At 46.4% G+C, this 17,955-nt stretch overlaps 1 protein-coding gene across 3 annotated transcripts in view; it reads left to right on the top strand.

Annotated features, from left to right (window-relative positions):
* Positions 1-17,955, top strand: part of TRIM44 (tripartite motif containing 44) — a 144,651-nt gene that overhangs the window by 58,702 nt on the left and 67,994 nt on the right. For all 3 annotated transcript variants that reach the window (XM_063946291.1, XM_063946293.1, XM_063946292.1), the window contains exons 3-5: positions 9,394-9,471; positions 16,421-16,660; positions 17,881-17,900. In XM_063946291.1, coding sequence (XP_063802361.1) covers positions 9,394-9,471; positions 16,421-16,660; positions 17,881-17,900 — 338 coding nt within the window. The remainder of the gene's footprint in view (positions 1-9,393; positions 9,472-16,420; positions 16,661-17,880; positions 17,901-17,955) is intronic.

The raw sequence follows: 17,955 nt of genomic DNA, 5'->3' as shown, positions 1-17,955 counted from the left end.
AATGTGTTGTAACCAGTAGCAACCTGACAGAGTCAAACTATGTGATGGGAAACAGGCGCCACTTGCTGTAGGGTCACATTTTTGTTTATACTTTTCTAAAATGCCTGCTGATTGGTTATTACTGGCAGGTGTCTCATTGATAAAATATCATTTTAACTTAATACTATGATTACGGGTAACGTGCAGCCCTTGTGAAGGTTAGAGGATCGCCCGTGCGGCCCCTGAAGTGCGTCAGGTTGCCCATCGCTGTTCCGACGTGGTTCTGCTGCTCTTTAGAAAATAAAAGCCAGCGTCCGGGTGATTGTCTTGGGTTATAGGTCGTGTAGATGTTGCACCATACTATTAAATAAGCCCCAGAGTTTGTACTGTATAAGCAAGCCTTTACGGGGGAGCGTTCCTGTTTAATGTTACGTAGTACAGAAATAATGTGCTAGTTCCTATCCTGTCGTTATTTGCCGAACTAATCGATGTTATTCACATGTAAGGAAAATCACTGGGAAAATGGCCGCCGCGCCATGTCCCCAGAGCCCTGCACATAGGCACTAGAGTCTGGGACAGCGCTTGGGTCCCCTAGTGCCCAGAGCTGCAGCGCTGCCGGGTGGAGAGTAGAGAGCCCAGGCGGAGTCTTCACACTGGACATCTCCCCTCTAGGGCTAGATGCTCATCGCTTGGAGAGTGATAAAATAAAGACAGAGTACCAACCAATCAGCTCATAACTGTCACTTTTCAAACACGCCCTGTAACTTGGCAGTGAGGAACTGATTGGTTGGTACTTTTTCTCTCTCTCCATTTTATCACTCTCCAAGCAATGACGCATTTAGATGTGCCGCTGCTGTAACCCATTGACATAGCCGCAAATATTTGTTTGATAAATGTGCGCCACTGTCACACACAGGTATACAAGTTACACTAATCCGCACAGTCTCATTGTGTGTCCTTGTTGCATTGCGCTGTGATCTTTAGCAAAATAAAAGACACCCGACGTTAGCAGAGCTGCACGGAACCTGGCGGCTCATTCACACGAGGCACATGAGGCTAGATTACGGGTATGGTTTGTTAGGTCGATATGTGCTGGTTCGACATGGAAAAAGGTCGACATGAGATTTTTTTACTTTTTTTGGTGGCGTTGTCTTCGTAAAGTGACGGGGAACCCCAATTAGTGCACCGTGTCCCTGGGACAGGTTACTATTCCCAATCATAGTCCACGTAAAGTATGAAAGTTCAAAAAATGTGAAAAACTCATGTCGATCTAGTGACCATGGCGACCTAATTCATGTCGACCAATAGTGGTTGACCTAATGACCATATCCCCTAGATACATGAGGACACATCTGTACATTGCCCATGGAAAGGAGATTGGATAATGGAGTAAGTAACACTCTTTGAGAACACGCAACAAGTAGCGTAAATGTACTGAAACCTACAGTAACCCAGCAGAGATGAACTTTGATCAGTTACTGTAACTTAGAGGGAGATGTACTAAGCGTGATAAGAGTGGAGAAGTGAGCCAGTGGATAAGTTGCCCATGGCAACCAATCGGCATTGAAGTAACGTTCATGATTTTGCATACTATAAAATTATACAGAGCAGCTGATTGGTTGCCACTCATATCATGCTTAGTATACCCCCTCCTCCCTTCCTCTGGTTAGTAATAATAGTAGAGCGAAAATAGGAAGTGATATCTGGAACAAACCATGTTGCAATACAAGGGGTAACAAAACATTTATTATGTTTGCATGCAGGGTAAATACTGGCTGCTTTTGCATGTAGCCCACAGATGCTGGACAGCTTTATTCTCACACTGCAATTTAGATATGAGTTTAGACACCCCCCACACCCAAATCTAGAACGCACTGCCTGTTACCCAGGTGCAAAGTTCCCTGCTCTGTTTTGGTTTGTTCCCAATTCTGTATCTGCCTCTATACTGTACATCATTTCACGGAACAGTCCAACTTTTTTTTTTTTTTTTTTTTTTTTACAATCTGTTCCTCCTCAGTTCTTAATATAGCAATTTCTAAATATTGATTCAATCTTGTAGCGCCCTACGTCTGTATAGAGTGTAATAGATATCTCCCAACTGTCCCGACTTCCACGGGACAGTCCAATTTTTTTTTGTTGGGGGGGGGATGGACGACGACGCTGGCACTGCGTCTATTTGCTGGAGACAGAGGGACAGGGGGCACGCCAGCAGCTCACAGAGCGCTGGGCATGTCCTCACAGTGACTAAACAGGGGGGCGTGGCTCACAATCGTGTCAATCCCACAAACCACGCCCCTTTGAACAGGTCACACCCCTTTTGGAAATCCGGCGTGGCTTCACTCTGCAATTGTCCCCACTCACTGTTCCAAATTGTTGGGAGGTATGGTAATATATGTATTATGGTCATGGTCAGCGGTCAGGTCATGTTGGGGGTGTAGCGTCCTATGTCTGTATGGGGTGTAATAGATGTATTATGGTCATGGCCAGTGGTCAGGTCATGTTGGGGGTGTAGTGTCCTATGTCTGTATAGGGTGTAATAGATGTATTATGGTCACAGCCAGTGGTCAGGTCATGTTGTGGTGTAGTGTCCTATGTCTGTATAGGGTGTAATAGATGTATTATGGTAATGGCCAGTGGTCAGGTCATGTTGGGGGTGTAGTGTCCTATGTCTGTATAGGGTGTAATAGATGTATTATGGTCACAGCAGTGGTCAGGTCATGTTGTGGGTGTAGTGTCCTATGTCTGTATAGGGTGTAATAGATGTATTATGGTCATGGCCAGTGGTCAGTTCATGTTGGAGGCGTAGTGTCCTATGTCTGTATAGGGTGTAATAGATGTATTATGGTCATGGCCAGTGGTCAGGTCATGTTGGAGGTGTAGTGTCCTATGTCTGTATAGGGTGTAATAGATGTATTATGGTCACAGCAGTGGTCAGGTCATGTTGGAGGTGTAGTGTCCTATGCCTGTATAGGGTGTAATAGATGTATTATGGTCACAGCAGTGGTCAGGTCATGTTGGGGGTGTAGCGTCCTATGTCTGTATGGGGTGTAATAGATGTATTATGGTTATGGCCAGTGGTCAGGTCATGTTGGGGGTGTAGTGTCCTATGTCTGTATAGGGTGTAATAGATGTATTATGGTCATGGCCAGTGGTCAGGTCATGTTGGGGTGTAGTGTCCTATGTCTGTATAGGGTGTAATAGATGTATTATGGTCCTGGTCAGTGGTCAGGTCATGTTGGGGTGTAGTGTCCTATGTCTGTATAGGGTGTAATAGATGTATTATGGTCATGGCCAGTGGTCAGGTCATGTTGGGGGTGTAGTGTCCTATGTCTGTATAGGGTGTAATAGATGTATTATGGTCATGGCCAGTGGTCAGGACATGTTGGGGGTGTAGTGTCCTATGTCTGTATAGGGTGTAATAGATGTATTATGGCCAGTGGTCAGGTCATGTTGGGGATGTAGTGTCCTATGTCTGTATAGGGTGTAATAGATGTATTATGGCCAGTGGTCAGGTCATGTTGGGGGTGTAGTGTCCTATGTCTGTATAGGGAGTAAAAGATGTATTATGGTCATGGCCAGTGGTCAGGTCATGTTGGGGTGTAGTGTCCTATGTCTGTATAGGGTGTAATAGATGTATTATGGTCCTGGTCAGCGGTCAGGTCATGTTGGGGGGGTGTAGCATCCTATGTCTGTATGGGGTGTAATAAATGTATTATGGTCATGGTCAGCGGTCAGGTCATGTTGGGGGTGTAGTGTGTCCTATGTCTGTATAGGGTGTAATATATGTATTATGGTCATGGCCAGTGGTCAGTTCATGTTGGGGTGTAGCGTCCTGTGTCTGTATAGGGTGTAATAGATGCGTTATGGTCATGGCCAGTGGTCAGGTCATGTTGGGGATGTAGTGCCCTATGTCTGTATAGGGTGTAATAGATGTATTATGGTCATGGCTAGTGGTCAGGTCATGTTGGGGGTGTAGTGTCCTATGTCTGCATAGTGTGTAATAGATGTATTATGGCCAGTGGTCAGCTCATGTTGGGGTGTGGTGTCCTATGTCTGTATAGGGTGTAATAGATGTATAATGATCACGGCCAGTGGTCAGGACATGTTGGGGGTGTAGTGTCCTATGTCTGTATAGGGTGTAATAGATGTATTATGGTATTGTCCAGTGGTCAGGTCATGTTGGGGTGTAGTGCCCTATGTCTGTATAGGGTGTAATAGATGTATTATGGTCATGTCCAGGGGTCAGGTCATGTTGGGGGTGTAGTGTCCTATGTCTGATAGGGTGTAATAGATGTATTATGGTATTGTCCAGTGGTCAGGTCATGTTGGGGTGTAGTGTCCTATGTCTGTATAGGGTGTAATAGATTTATTATGATCATGTCCAGGGGTCAGGTCATGTTGGGGGTGTAGTGTCCTATGTCTGATAGGGTGTAATAGATGTATTATGGTATTGTCCAGTGGTCAGGTCATGTTGGGGTGTAGTGTCCTATGTCTGTATAGGGTGTAATAGATGTATTATGATCATGTCCAGGGGTCAGGTCATGTTGGGGGTGTAGTGTCCTATGTCTGATAGGGTGTAATAGATGTATTATGGTATTGTCCAGTGGTCAGGTCATGTTGGGGGTGTGGTATCCTATGTCTGATAGGGTGTAATAGATGTATTATGGTATTGTCCAGTGGTCAGGTCATGTTGGGGTGTAGTGTCCTATGTCTGTATAGGGTGTAATAGATTTATTATAGTCATAGCCAGTGGTCAGGATATGTTGGGGGTGTAGTGTTCTATGTCTGTATAGGGTGTAATAGATGTATTATGGTCCTGGTCAGCGGTCAGGTCATGTTGGGGGGGTGTAGCATCCTATGTCTGTATGGGGTGTAATAGATGTATTATGGTCATGGTCAGCGGTCAAATCATGTTGGGGGTGTAGTGTCCTATGTCTGTATAGGGTGTAATAGATGTATTATGGTCATGGCCAGTGGTCATGTTGGGGGTGTAGTGTCCTATGTCTGTATAGGGTGTAACAGATGTATTATGGTCACAGCAGTGGTCAGGACATGTTGGGGTGTAGTGTTCTATGTCTGTATAGGGTGTAATAGATGTATTATGGTCATGGCCAGTGGTCAGGTCATGTTGGGGGTGTAGTGTCCTATGTCTGATAGGGTGTAATAGATGTATTATGGTATTGTCCAGTGGTCAGGTCATGTTGGGGTGTAGTGTCCTATGTCTGTATAGGGTGTAATAGATTTATTATGATCATGTCCAGGGGTCAGGTCATGTTGGGGGTGTAGTGTCCTATGTCTGATAGGGTGTAATAGATGTATTATGGTATTGTCCAGTGGTCAGGTCATGTTGGGGTGTAGTGTCCTATGTCTGTATAGGGTGTAATAGATGTATTATGATCATGTCCAGGGGTCAGGTCATGTTGGGGGTGTAGTGTCCTATGTCTGATAGGGTGTAATAGATGTATTATGGTATTGTCCAGTGGTCAGGTCATGTTGGGGGTGTGGTATCCTATGTCTGATAGGGTGTAATAGATGTATTATGGTATTGTCCAGTGGTCAGGTCATGTTGGGGGTGTGGTATCCTATGTCTGATAGGGTGTAATAGATGTATTATGGTATTGTCCAGTGGTCAGGTCATGTTGGGGTGTAGTGTCCTATGTCTGTATAGGGTGTAATAGATTTATTATAGTCATAGCCAGTGGTCAGGATATGTTGGGGGTGTAGTGTTCTATGTCTGTATAGGGTGTAATAGATGTATTATGGTCCTGGTCAGCGGTCAGGTCATGTTGGGGGGGTGTAGCATCCTATGTCTGTATGGGGTGTAATAGATGTATTATGGTCATGGTCAGCGGTCAAATCATGTTGGGGGTGTAGTGTCCTATGTCTGTATAGGGTGTAATAGATGTATTATGGTCATGGCCAGTGGTCATGTTGGGGGTGTAGTGTCCTATGTCTGTATAGGGTGTAACAGATGTATTATGGTCACAGCAGTGGTCAGGACATGTTGGGGTGTAGTGTTCTATGTCTGTATAGGGTGTAATAGATGTATTATGGTCATGGCCAGTGGTCAGGTCATGTTGGGGGTTTAGTGTCCTATGTCTGTATAGGGTGTAATAGATGGATTATGGTCATGGCCCGTGGTCAGGTCATGTTATGGGTGTAGTGTCCTTTGTCCGTATAGGGTGTAATAGATGTATTATGGTCATGGCCAGTGGTCAGGTCATGTTATGGGTGTAGTGTCCTATGTCTGTATAGAGTGTAATAGATGTATTATGGTCATGGCCAGTGGTCAGTTCATGTTGGGGTGTAGCGTCCTGTGTCTGTATAGGGTGTAATAGATGTATTATGGTCAGGTCATGTTGGGGTGTAGTGTCCTGTGTCTGTATAGGGTGTAATAGATGTATTATGGTCATGGCTAGTGGTCAGGTTATGTTGGGGGTGTAGTGTCCTATGTCAGTATAGGGTGTAATAGATGTATTATGGTCATGGCCAGTGGTCAGGTAATGTTGGGGGTGTAGTGTCGTGTGTCAGTATAGGGTGTAATAGATGTATTATGGTCATGGCTATTGGTCAGGTTATTTTGGGTGTGTAGTGTCATATGTCTGTATAGGGTGTAATAGATGTATTATGGTCATGGCCAGTGGTCAGGTCATGTTGGGGGTGTAGTGTCCTATGTCTGTATAGGGTGTAATAGATGTATTATGGTCATGGCTAGTGGTCAGGTCATGTTGGGGGTGTAGTGTCCTATGTCTGTATAGAGTGTAATAGATGTATTATGGTCATGGCCAGTGGTCAGGTCATGTTGGGGTGTAGCGTCCTGTGTCTGTATAGGGTGTAATAGATGTATTATGGTCATGGCTAGTGGTCAGGTCATGTTGGGGGTGTAGTGTCCTGTGTCTGTATAGGGTGTAATAGATGTATTATGGTCATGGCCAGTGGTCAGGTCATGTTGGGGGTGTAGTGTCCTGTGTCTGTATGGGGTGTAATAGATGGATTATGGTCATGGCTAGTGGTCAGGTCATGTTGGGGTGTAGTGTCCTGTGTCTGTATAGAGTGTAATAGATGTATTATGGTCATGGCCAGTAGTCAGGTCATGTTGGATGTGTAGTGTCCTGTGTCTGTATAGGGTGTAATAGATGTATTATGGTCATGGCCAGTGGTCAGGTCATGTTGGGGGTGTAGTGTCCTGTGTCTGTATGGGGTGTAATAGATGGATTATGGTCATGGCTAGTGGTCAGGTCATGTTGGGGTGTAGTGTCCTGTGTCTGTATAGAGTGTAATAGATGTATTATGGTCATGGCCAGTAGTCAGGTCATGTTGGATGTGTAGTGTCCTATGTCTGTATAGAGTGTAATAGATGTATTATGGTCATGGCCAGTGGTCAGGTCATGTTGGGGGTGTAGTGTCCTATGTCAGTATAGGGTGTAATAGATGTATTATGGTCATGGCCAGTGGTCAGGTCATGTTGGGGGTGTAGTGTTCTGTGTCTGTATAGGGTGTAATAGATGTATTCTGGTCATGGCCAGTGGTCAGGTCATGTTGGGGGTGTACTTTCCCATGTCTGTAGAGAGTGTAATAAATGTATCCTTCCCAGGACTTGTTCCAGGAATAGAAATATCTTTATTGAGCCAAAAATGTATCTGTGGGTCTGAGGAAGTTTGTGGCCCTTATATCTGACTGACCTCATGTAAATCTGTGACTATATGCATTCTTTTTAAAGGGGAAGTGACTGGTTTCAGGGACTCCAGCAAAAACTTGTAACACTTACAGTAAATATAAAAACTACACCTATAGACGGGGAAAAGAATAACAAACACTCAAACATAAAGGGGTAATAGAAACAAATGAGGGGAAGGAGGAAAGGCAGAACATAAAATGATCCCATCTTTATACCTGGCAAACATGAATGGGGCTACTGTTCTAATCTTTGTATTCAGTTTTATGTGTCAATATGCTCGTTACATGATACAAGGGGGGGCCATTCAGACCTGATCGCACGCTAGGTTTTTTCGCTGTGCTGCGATCAGGTCAGAACTGCGCATTCATAGGCACCGCAATGCGCAGGCACACCGCACAGATACAAAGCGGATCGTTGCTGTGCGATTTAACGAAGAATCCATTCGCACAGCCGGTCGCAAGGATATTGACAGGAAGAGGGCGTTTGTGGGTGGCAACTGACCTTTTTCTGGAAGTGGTTGGAAAAACGCAGGCGTATCCAAGCGTTTGCAGGGCGGGTGTCTGACGTCAATTCCGGTCCCGGACAGGCTGAAGTGATCGCAGCGGCTGAGTAAGTTCTGAGCAACTCACAAACTGCACAAAACTTTTTTGTACCGCTCGACTACACATGCGATCGCACACTTGCAAAGCGAAAATACACTCCCCTATAGGCGGCGACTATCTGCTTGCAGCGCTGCAAAAAGTAGCTAGCGAGCGATCAGGTCTGAATTAGGCCTAATAGTCGTATTATTAACAAGACATTACAAAATACTTTTCATAGATATAAGGATATAATACATATTTCTCCCACCTACCATTCATGTGCTGCCACCTATAAAATGTGTCTACGTGGAGCATAAGTCATCCGATGATATGACCATGTGCAGTGCAGCTCTGGCGGGGTCCTGCGATTGTCTGGGGGGATGCGCGGGTATTGTGTGCATGTTGCATGGTTTACATACTGTACATGCAGATACATACATGCAGAGGAAATGTAAGCCTGGCTTAAGGACAAGAAGTATAAAATTATTTATTTCAATATTAGCAATTGAAGAAAATGCTTTATGTGACTAATATAAATTATACTATACTAAGGTATGCTAAAACTGATGCAGGGCATGCTGGGATGTGTAGTTCCACAGCAGGTGGAGGGCTGCAGGTTGAAGACCTATATAATGTATATTATAATATTTATTTATTTAAAGATGATTATATTGGAAATCCGATGTGGTATTGCGGCTGACCTATCTATTGCAGCAGATACGGCTTAATATACTCCTAAATTACAATGTACATGCAGCGAATCTTCCATTTTGCACGCTGACCCATGTTCACCAATATAAAGCATATCAATCCGGTAGGATCGAGTGGCAGGAGGGGGCACATGTGCGTCACTCTAATCAGGGACACGTATGAATGACACATATGGCTGAGTGACTTCAAATCTGCATTTCAGCTGGTTGTCAGCAGCTACAGAACCGGTGTCATTTATGCGTGTCCCTGATTAAAGGGATATTGAGGCCACCCTAGGGCCATGGTGCCAGTCCGGCTGTGGCACTGGGCCCAGGCTCCTTGTGATTTGCTGCGTTCAGGGCAGGTAACGGGCTCTCTGTATACCATCTTTCCAGTGGTTATCTCTGTACAATATATCCAGCGACTATTCCTAGCCATGTGTGACCTTTGTCCTCCTTCCTACAGAAGAGAAAACCAGTTGACCTGAAGGTTGCCATGGGTGAGATGGTGGAGAAACTGAAGGAGAAGTGTGCCAACCCCAAAGTAAGTGAGAGCGCCCTTCCCACGCCCTGTGATCCTCCTCTCTCCCCCCCCTATGTGTCTCCAGCTGCTGCTTTCGTGCATGGTTTCTGGGGTGTTTGGCTTTGTCTGGGAAACCGTCGCTGAGGCGATTCTTCTTGTAGAGTTTGGACACCGTACAAGAATCTTCCTCGCTCCTTTTCACCCGTCTGGCGTCTTCCTCTGTGTAATTAATGGGCTCAATGGGGCGGCTGTAATGCTGTCGCTAAGAAACTGAGGAGAGTCCTGTTCCAGCTGCCTCAGACTGCAAGCAGCGTTCATTAAGGAGGTCCTCGCCCATCCCATACTCAGCCCTCAGCGGAGGCGCATCTGCCGCTCCGTCACTCTCAGTCCCCCTGCTCTGTCTCTGACTTTAATAAGACAGCGGGGAAGCTGGGCGCAAACTTGTCTCCTATTGGCACTGGCAGTCGACGCAGGTTAGCATCGACACGGGAGATGCATACGCTCCGTCGGACTTAGCTGGCGATATTGTTTTGGCGTTAGTACTTCAAGCTGAAGGGGAGATTTATCAACGCTTGGAGACAGTGGAGAGCGATAAAGGGGTTTATTTAATAAGCCGGGGAGAGAGATGAAGCACCAATTAATCAGCTCCTAACTGACATGTTACAGGCTGTGTTTAAATGACAGGAGCTGGTTGGTTGGTACTTTATCTCTCTCCAAGGCTTAGTAAACAGAGCCCAACGTACCAATCAGCTCCTGTCATTTTTCGCAGTACGCACCATGACAGTTAGGAGCTGATTGACGCTGTATTGTGCACTTCTCTGTGTATTATTGCAGTGACAGGAGAGGTTCAGAGTTCTACTCTGCGCTACGTGTGTCTTATGACAGGTGGACACGTCTCTATTGTTTTTTTGTTTTTGTTTTACTGACACTTAGTACATTTACTGACTTATGGCAAACAGGCTTCCAACATACAAGTGCATGGTTACTCTACAATCCATGGCTGTCCTTCCCATGTGCTCCGATTGCTGCTAATAATCACTTCTGCTCATTCCCGCCTCTTCCCAGACCCGGCTGCGCCCAGCGTGCGTTTCCATTACTTGATTTATCCCTGCAGGATAAAGGTTTCAGCGAATTGAATTTAATTCAGGCTCTTAATTGATGTGTTCTCGAATGTTTCACTTGTCTGGTGAGTGGTGTCAGGATGTGTCCCCACAGCTCAGCCCGGCTACTGAGAGATGATGTATGGATTAGGGGAATTAAACCGTGCTGGTAATTTTATAATCCCAGCAGAAGAGAACCCCCCCCATAGAGTATGAGGTCTCTGCCCCCACAATCGGTGCTGCACTCCTGGCAGCCTGTGTCCTCCTGCAGATTGCACGTTGGGCCCCTTTCATTCCCACAGCAGGTGACCTCCACGTTATAACTCTCCGAGATTACAGACTGTTTTCCATTAGAGAGATGGTCTGCCTCCAGATTACTTTATTGATTTTCGCACGCCCTCCTGCAATTTTACTAAATCCATGACTCTGTTTTTCTGCCTTTCGCCTATGCTCTTATATGAGCAGACAGGCCTGAGAGGTGACGGGGGGGGGGGGGGGGGGGGGGGGGACAGAAATAACATGTGCAGAGAGAGTTAGATTTGGGTGGGGTGTGTTCAAACTGAAATCTAAATTGCAGTGCAAAAATAAAGCAGCCAGTATTTACCCTGCACAGAAACAATATAACCCACCCAAATCTAACTCTCTCTGCACATGTTACATCTGCCCCACCTGCAGTGCACATGGGAGGTCATTCCTAGTTGATCGCACGTAGCAACTTTTTGCTGCCCGTGCAATCAACCTGACGCCGCCTATGGGGGAGTGTATTTGAGCATAGCAGGGGTGCGAACGCTTGTGCAGTCCTGCTATGCTAAAAAAGTTTCAAGTAAAACAAGAGCAGGGCTGCAGTTACTCACCCAGTGCGACGGATCCAGCGATGAAGGTCCCGGTCCTGACGTCAGACATCCGCCCTCCAAACGCCTCGACACGCCTGCGTTGGACTCTCCATGCCTGGAAAACAGTGAGTATCCGCCCCAGAACGCCTCCCGCATGTCTGTCGTCTTGCGATCGCCGCTGCAACCACATTTCTCGCTGGCGGCGACGTTGCCTGGCGACAGACAGTGAAGCGCGTGCGCAATGCGTCCACCGCATTTCTGACCCATTCACACCTCGGCAAAGAACCGCTGCGTGCGAATGTGTCGGAATGACCCCTATGGTTTTGTCCATCTCGTAACAAATTTGCTGCTGCGATCAGGTCTGAATTACCCCCAGGATGCGGGAGACCCACTCACTCTTCTGTGGATTCGGGAGACTACCCATAAAATTGGAAGTAGAGCTTTATGGAAGCTTAGTGTGATGATGACGATGATGATGGGTTATTTATCATACAGATAGGGACAATCTGCCAGCAAATATCTCTCCAGCCCTGCACATGGGAGAATATATGCATTTAGCTCTGCGCACGCAATGCAGGAGTCATTACATGTGACTTGCGGACATGCCTGTATCAGCCCTGGAGTGTCATATACCAGTGCAAATAAGGGACACTCCCTGCTCATTTACAGACATGGCTGAAGAGCACAGATGGAAAGTAGTAAGAGGAAGCTCTGTGCTAAGTAAAAGTTGCAGGTAGGCGCACACAAGCCAGCAAGGTGCAATTAAAATTTTCTTTAAATTGTTAACACTGGTGTAACATGAGCAGTTATGTCATTCAGTCTATATGGAGCAGGGAGATGCCTATTCGGCAGCACTGGCTAAATGCTATATATATAATATAGGTAGGGGCCTGGCTATACGCCACATTCATTAATAACCGCTGTGGAGGGACGGGTTGTGTGCTGTACCAAAGGCGGTCAATCCAGCAAATGTATGGAAAGCTGCTGCACGGCTGTAAATGGCTACATAGAACACACCAAGCTACTGTAGTGCGCTATATATACCGGCGCACCAGCCTAGGTTTGTACTTGATTTGGATGCTAAATTGAAAAAGATACATTTATATCAATCCCATACACAGCGCACTTGTCCCGCTTTCCCGGAGTACCCGAGAGACCCCAGAATCCCACCACCGCAGATCTTGCACGCTTCAACAGTGACATGGGCGGGGCTTATGCATATACCATCACAATGGCCCCACCCACTCTGCACAGTAACCCATATTGTAGAATTGCGCAGTGTTGGGCGCGGCCCTGATGACATGAATCACAGCTTATTGCGTCATTACGCCCCCTGCACTTGCCCTTTGGACCTTTCCTGCTGGAATCTGCCAAAATCATAAAGTTGGCATTATATGCTATAAATCTGTTTGGAGGTACAAAGTGCCCCATGCCTCATTGATGTCCCTACTTGCAGTTGGTTAGGTAGGCCGTATTTTTCTTTAATGGAACTTTACCAACGAATGAATGTAACCAGTCTGGGGCTGAGATACCGGTTACTTGGCGGCTGTAAGGAATCCCGTCTCCTAGTGCTCTGAGGTGAAACATGGAGTCTCCGTCCCAGGAAACAGTCTCCGTAGCAATGGACCCTTCACAGAACTCATGTACCTGACTCCAGTGCTTAGCATTGGTATGTGGGGGAGGATTGCTAAATCTCTGCTCAGGGATTACAGAAAATCCTGCCCCCCTCTAGCTGGAATGTTCTGCATGATAAGCCCAAAAGCACATTCCTCTGTGCTGGAACCCTTCTGATACAGCGTTATGCCATGTGCTGTAACCCTTCTGATGCAGCGTTATACCATGTACTGGAACCCTTCTGATACAGCGTTATGCCATGTGCTGGAACCCTTCTGATACAGTGTTATGCCATGTGCTGTAACCCTTCTGATGCAGCGTTATACCATGTACTGGAACCCTTCTGATACAGCGTTATGCCATGTGCTGCAACCCTTCTGATGCAGCGTTATACCATGTGCTGTAACCCTTCTGATACAGCGTTATGCCATGTGCTGTAACCCTTCTGATGCAGCGTTATACCATGTACTGGAACCCTTCTGATGCAGCGTTATGCCATGTGCTGTAACCCTTCTGATGCAGCGTTATGCCATGTGCTGTAACCCTTCTGATACAGCGTTATGCCATGTACTGTAACCCCTTCTGATACAGCGTTATGCCATGTGCTGGAACCCTTCTGATACAGCGTTATGCCATGTGCTGTAACCCTTCTGATACAGTGTTATGCCATGTGCTGTAACCCTTCTGATACAGTGTTATGCCATGTGCTGGAACCCTTCTGATACAGTGTTATGCCATGTGCTGGAACCCTTCTGATACAGTGTTATGCCATGTGCTGTAACCCTTCTGATACAGAGCTATGCCATGTGCTGTAACCCTTCTGATGCAGCGTTATGCCATGTGCTGTAATCCTTCTGATACAGTGTTATGCCATGTGCTGTACCCCTTCTGATACAGTGTTATGCCATGTGCTGCAACCCTTCTGATACAGTGTTATGCCATGTGCTGTACCCCTTCTGATGCAGAGTTATGCCATGTGCTGGAACCCTTCTGATACAGTGTTATGCCATGTGCTGTACCCCTTCTGATACAGTGTTATGCCATGTGCTGCAACCCTTCTGATGCAGCGTTATACCATGTGCTGTAACCCTTCTGATACAGCGTTATACCATGTGCTGTAACCCTTCTGATGCAGCGTTATGCCATGTGCTGGAACCCTTCTGATACAGCGTTATGCCATGTGCTGGAACCCTTCTGATACAGCGTTATGCCATGTGCTGGAACCCTTCTGATACAGCGTTATGCCATGTGCTGTAACCCTTTTGATACAGCGTTATGCCATGTGCTGGAACCCCTTCTGATACAGCGTTATGCCATGTGCTGGAACCCTTCTGATACAGTGTTATGCCATGTGCTGGAACCCTTCTGATACAGCGTTATGCCATGTGCTGGAACCCTTCTGATACAGCGCTATGCCATGTGCTGTAACCCTTCTGATGCAGAGTTATGCCATGTGCTGGAACCCTTCTGATGCAGAGTTATGCCATGTGCTGGAACCCCTTCTGATACAGCGTTATGCCATGTGCTGTAACCCGTCTGATACAGCGTTATGCCATGTGCTGGAACCCTTCTGATACAGCGTTATGCCATGTGCTGGAACCCTTCTGATGCAGAGTTATGCCATGTGCTGGAACCCCTTCTGATACAGCGTTATGCCATGTGCTGTAACCCTTCTGATACAGCGTTATGCCATGTGCTGGAACCCTTCTGATACAGCGTTATGCCATGTGCTGGAACCCTTCTGATGCAGAGTTATGCCATGTGCTGGAACCCTTCTGATGCAGAGTTATGCCATGTGCTGGAACCCCTTCTGATGCAGAGTTATGCCATGTGCTGGAACCCTTCTGATGCAGCGTTATGCCATGTGCTGGAACCCTTCTGATACAGCGTTATGCCATGTGCTGTAACCCTTCTGATACAGAGTTATGCCATGTGCTGTAACCCTTCTGATACAGCGTTATGCCATGTGCTGGAACCCTTCTGATACAGCGTTATGCCATGTGCTGTAACCCTTCTGATGCAGCGTTATGCCATGTGCTGTAACCCTTCTGATACAGAGTTATGCCATGTGCTGGAACCCTTCTGATACAGCGTTATGCCATGTGCTGTAACCCTTCTGATACAGTGTTATGCCATGTGCTGTAACCCTTCTGATACAGCGTTATGCCATGTGCTGTAACCCTTCTGATACAGCGTTATGCCATGTGCTGTAACCCTTCTGATACAGTGTTATGCCATGTGCTGTAACCCTTCTGATACAGAGTTATGCCATGTGCTGGAACCCTTCTGATACAGTGTTATGCCATGTGCTGGAACCCCTTCTGATACAGCGTTATGCCATGTGCTGTAACCCTTCTGATACAGTGTTATACCATGTGCTGCAACCCTTCTGATACAGTGTTATACCATGTGCTGTAACCCTTCTGATACAGTGTTATGCCATGTGCTGGAACCCCTTCTGATACAGCGTTATGCCATGTGCTGTAACCCTTCTGATACAGAGTTATACCATGTGCTGCAACCCTTCTGATACAGTGTTATACCATGTGCTGTAACCCTTCTGATACAGAGTTATACCATGTGCTGTAACCCTTCTGATACAGCGTTATGCCATGTGCTGGAACCCTTCTGATACAGCGTTATACCATGTGCTGTTCCGGTCAGGCTACTCCTTAGGCTGCAGTTTAGGTCTACCTCATCGGCTGTCCCAGCTCATGGCCCATAACCCCATACTGCATCCTACTGCTTGTTGCCCAACCTATAGGACAGTAATATTAATTCTTACTCGTTTGAAACCCTAAAGTCGTCTTTACGTCATAATTGGGAGAAATGTATCAAGCCTTGGAGAGAGAGAGAAAGTGGAGAAGTTGCCCATGACAACCAACAAGCTTCTGTCATTTATCTAGCACAGTCTGTGAACTGACAGAGGTTGATAGGTTACCATGGGAAACTTCTGCACTTTATCCCTCTCTAAATAATGGGAGATGTACTAAGCCTAAAGCATCTATTTACTAAGCCTTAGATGGAGATAACGTACCAGCCAATCAGCTCCTAACTGCCATGTAACAGGCTGGGTTTGAAAAATGACAGTTAGGAGCTAATTGGTTGGTACTGTGGGGTCTATTCATGGAGAAGTGAGCCAGTGGAGAAGTTGCCCATGGCAACCAATCAGCATTGCAGTAACATTTATAATTTGCATACTAAACAATTGTACGGAGCAGCTAATTGGTTGCCATGGGCAACTTCTCCACTGGTTCACTTCTCCACACTTTTCACTTATCACTAAGCAATATATCACTTTTTAAAGCTTAGTACATATGAGCCGTCTTGATACATCTCCCCTTTGGTGTTTTGATGTCCTAGGGTTGCTGTAGACCTCTGGGATCTGACTCTGTAACCCCCTTGTCTCCTGGTATCTGCTAGGCCACACGCAGCGAGCTGAAGAGCTTCATTCAGAAAGAGTTTGACCACATGAAGCAACTGGTAAACGAGGAGGAGACCAAGGCCTTACACTTTGTGGACCTCCAGGAGGCCGTGGCCTCGGCACACGTGACTGAGGTCCTTGCGGAGCTCAACGTCCACATGGGAAAGTTAATGACCGAGATGGCAGAAATCACCCGGCAACTGAACAGCTTTAACCAACTGGTCATGCAGAAGCCTGAGGTAGTGTAATCCCACGTCCATGGTTTATATCCTTTTCTTCTTCTGTCTTCATGCCGTTGTGTTACTCGGGGCGACAGACACAACACGGCTTCCTACACGAAGCAGCAGTTGTACATTCTGTACGGGTGAGCAGTCGCGTTACCTCCCTATACTAAACTATTGGTTATTTATAATCTTTGGGTTGTGCAGAGTGGAAAATGTTATTAATGGAATGTTTGATCTGCTAGTATTGGTTCCTGATCGGCCGCGATCTCCGGCTACAACGCCTACGGTAATGGGGACTCCAGCAGTGGAGAGTAGTGCTGGCCAGAAGACTGATTAGCATATTAACCGGCCTGATTAGCATGATAGTCACCTGACTTACAGACTGGTGGTGGGGGAGGGATAATGTAATGAGAAAGTATATATGACTCCCTCCTAAAGATCAGCAAAACATGTACGGAAGATTTAAGTTTCTGCAAATATCAGTGATTTGTGGCCACGGAACAAAGGGGGTCATTCCGAGTCGTTCGCTAGCTGCATTCGTTCTCTCTGTAGTGATGAGGCAAAAAAATAGCACTTCTGCGCATGCGTATGTGGCGCAATGCGCACGCTTGACGTACTATTACAACGAGCGATGTAGTTTCACACAGTCTAGCAAAGCTTTTCAGTCGCACTGCTGGCCGCAGAGTGATTGACAGGAAGTGGGCGTTTCTGGGTGTTAACTGACCGTTTTCAGGAAGTGTTCGTAAAAACGCAGGCGTGCCAGGAAAAACGGATGCGTGGCTGGGCGAACGCAGGGCGTGTTTGTGATGTCAAAACAGGAACTGAACAGTCTGAAGTGATCGCAAGCGCTGAGTAGCTTTTGAGCTACTCAAACTGCACAATCGTTTGCACTTCTGCTAAGCTAAAATACACTCCCAGAGGGCGGCGGCATAGCGTTTGCACGGCTGCTAAAAACTGCTAGCGAGCGATCAACTCGGAATGACCCCCAAAGGGTCTTATTCAGGGTTGTTAGTAAACCAAAAAAGCACACTAATGGGTAAAACCATGCTGTTCTGCAGGTGAGGCAGAAGTAACATGTGCAGAGAGTTAGATTTGGGGGTGTGCGTACCAATTACCAGGGCCCTGCCACATGGTTTTTCCAGGTGTAAAGTGACAGTATGCCTTGTGCTGTACAGATGTAAGATATATAAAACCACTAAATTCTCTTCAAACACGTTTCATTTTCTTCTTTTCAGAACCCAGAAGACGACTGCATGTGAGTCTATATACTACCTACATACCTTCTCCCATACCCCTCATAACTGCAGCAT

Source organism: Pseudophryne corroboree, chromosome 11 (assembly GCF_028390025.1).
Source record: "Pseudophryne corroboree isolate aPseCor3 chromosome 11, aPseCor3.hap2, whole genome shotgun sequence".
Lineage (NCBI taxonomy): Eukaryota > Metazoa > Chordata > Amphibia > Anura > Myobatrachidae > Pseudophryne > Pseudophryne corroboree.
The sequence above is the reverse complement of the archived record's forward strand: the minus strand, read 5'-3'. Positions and strand labels throughout refer to the sequence as shown.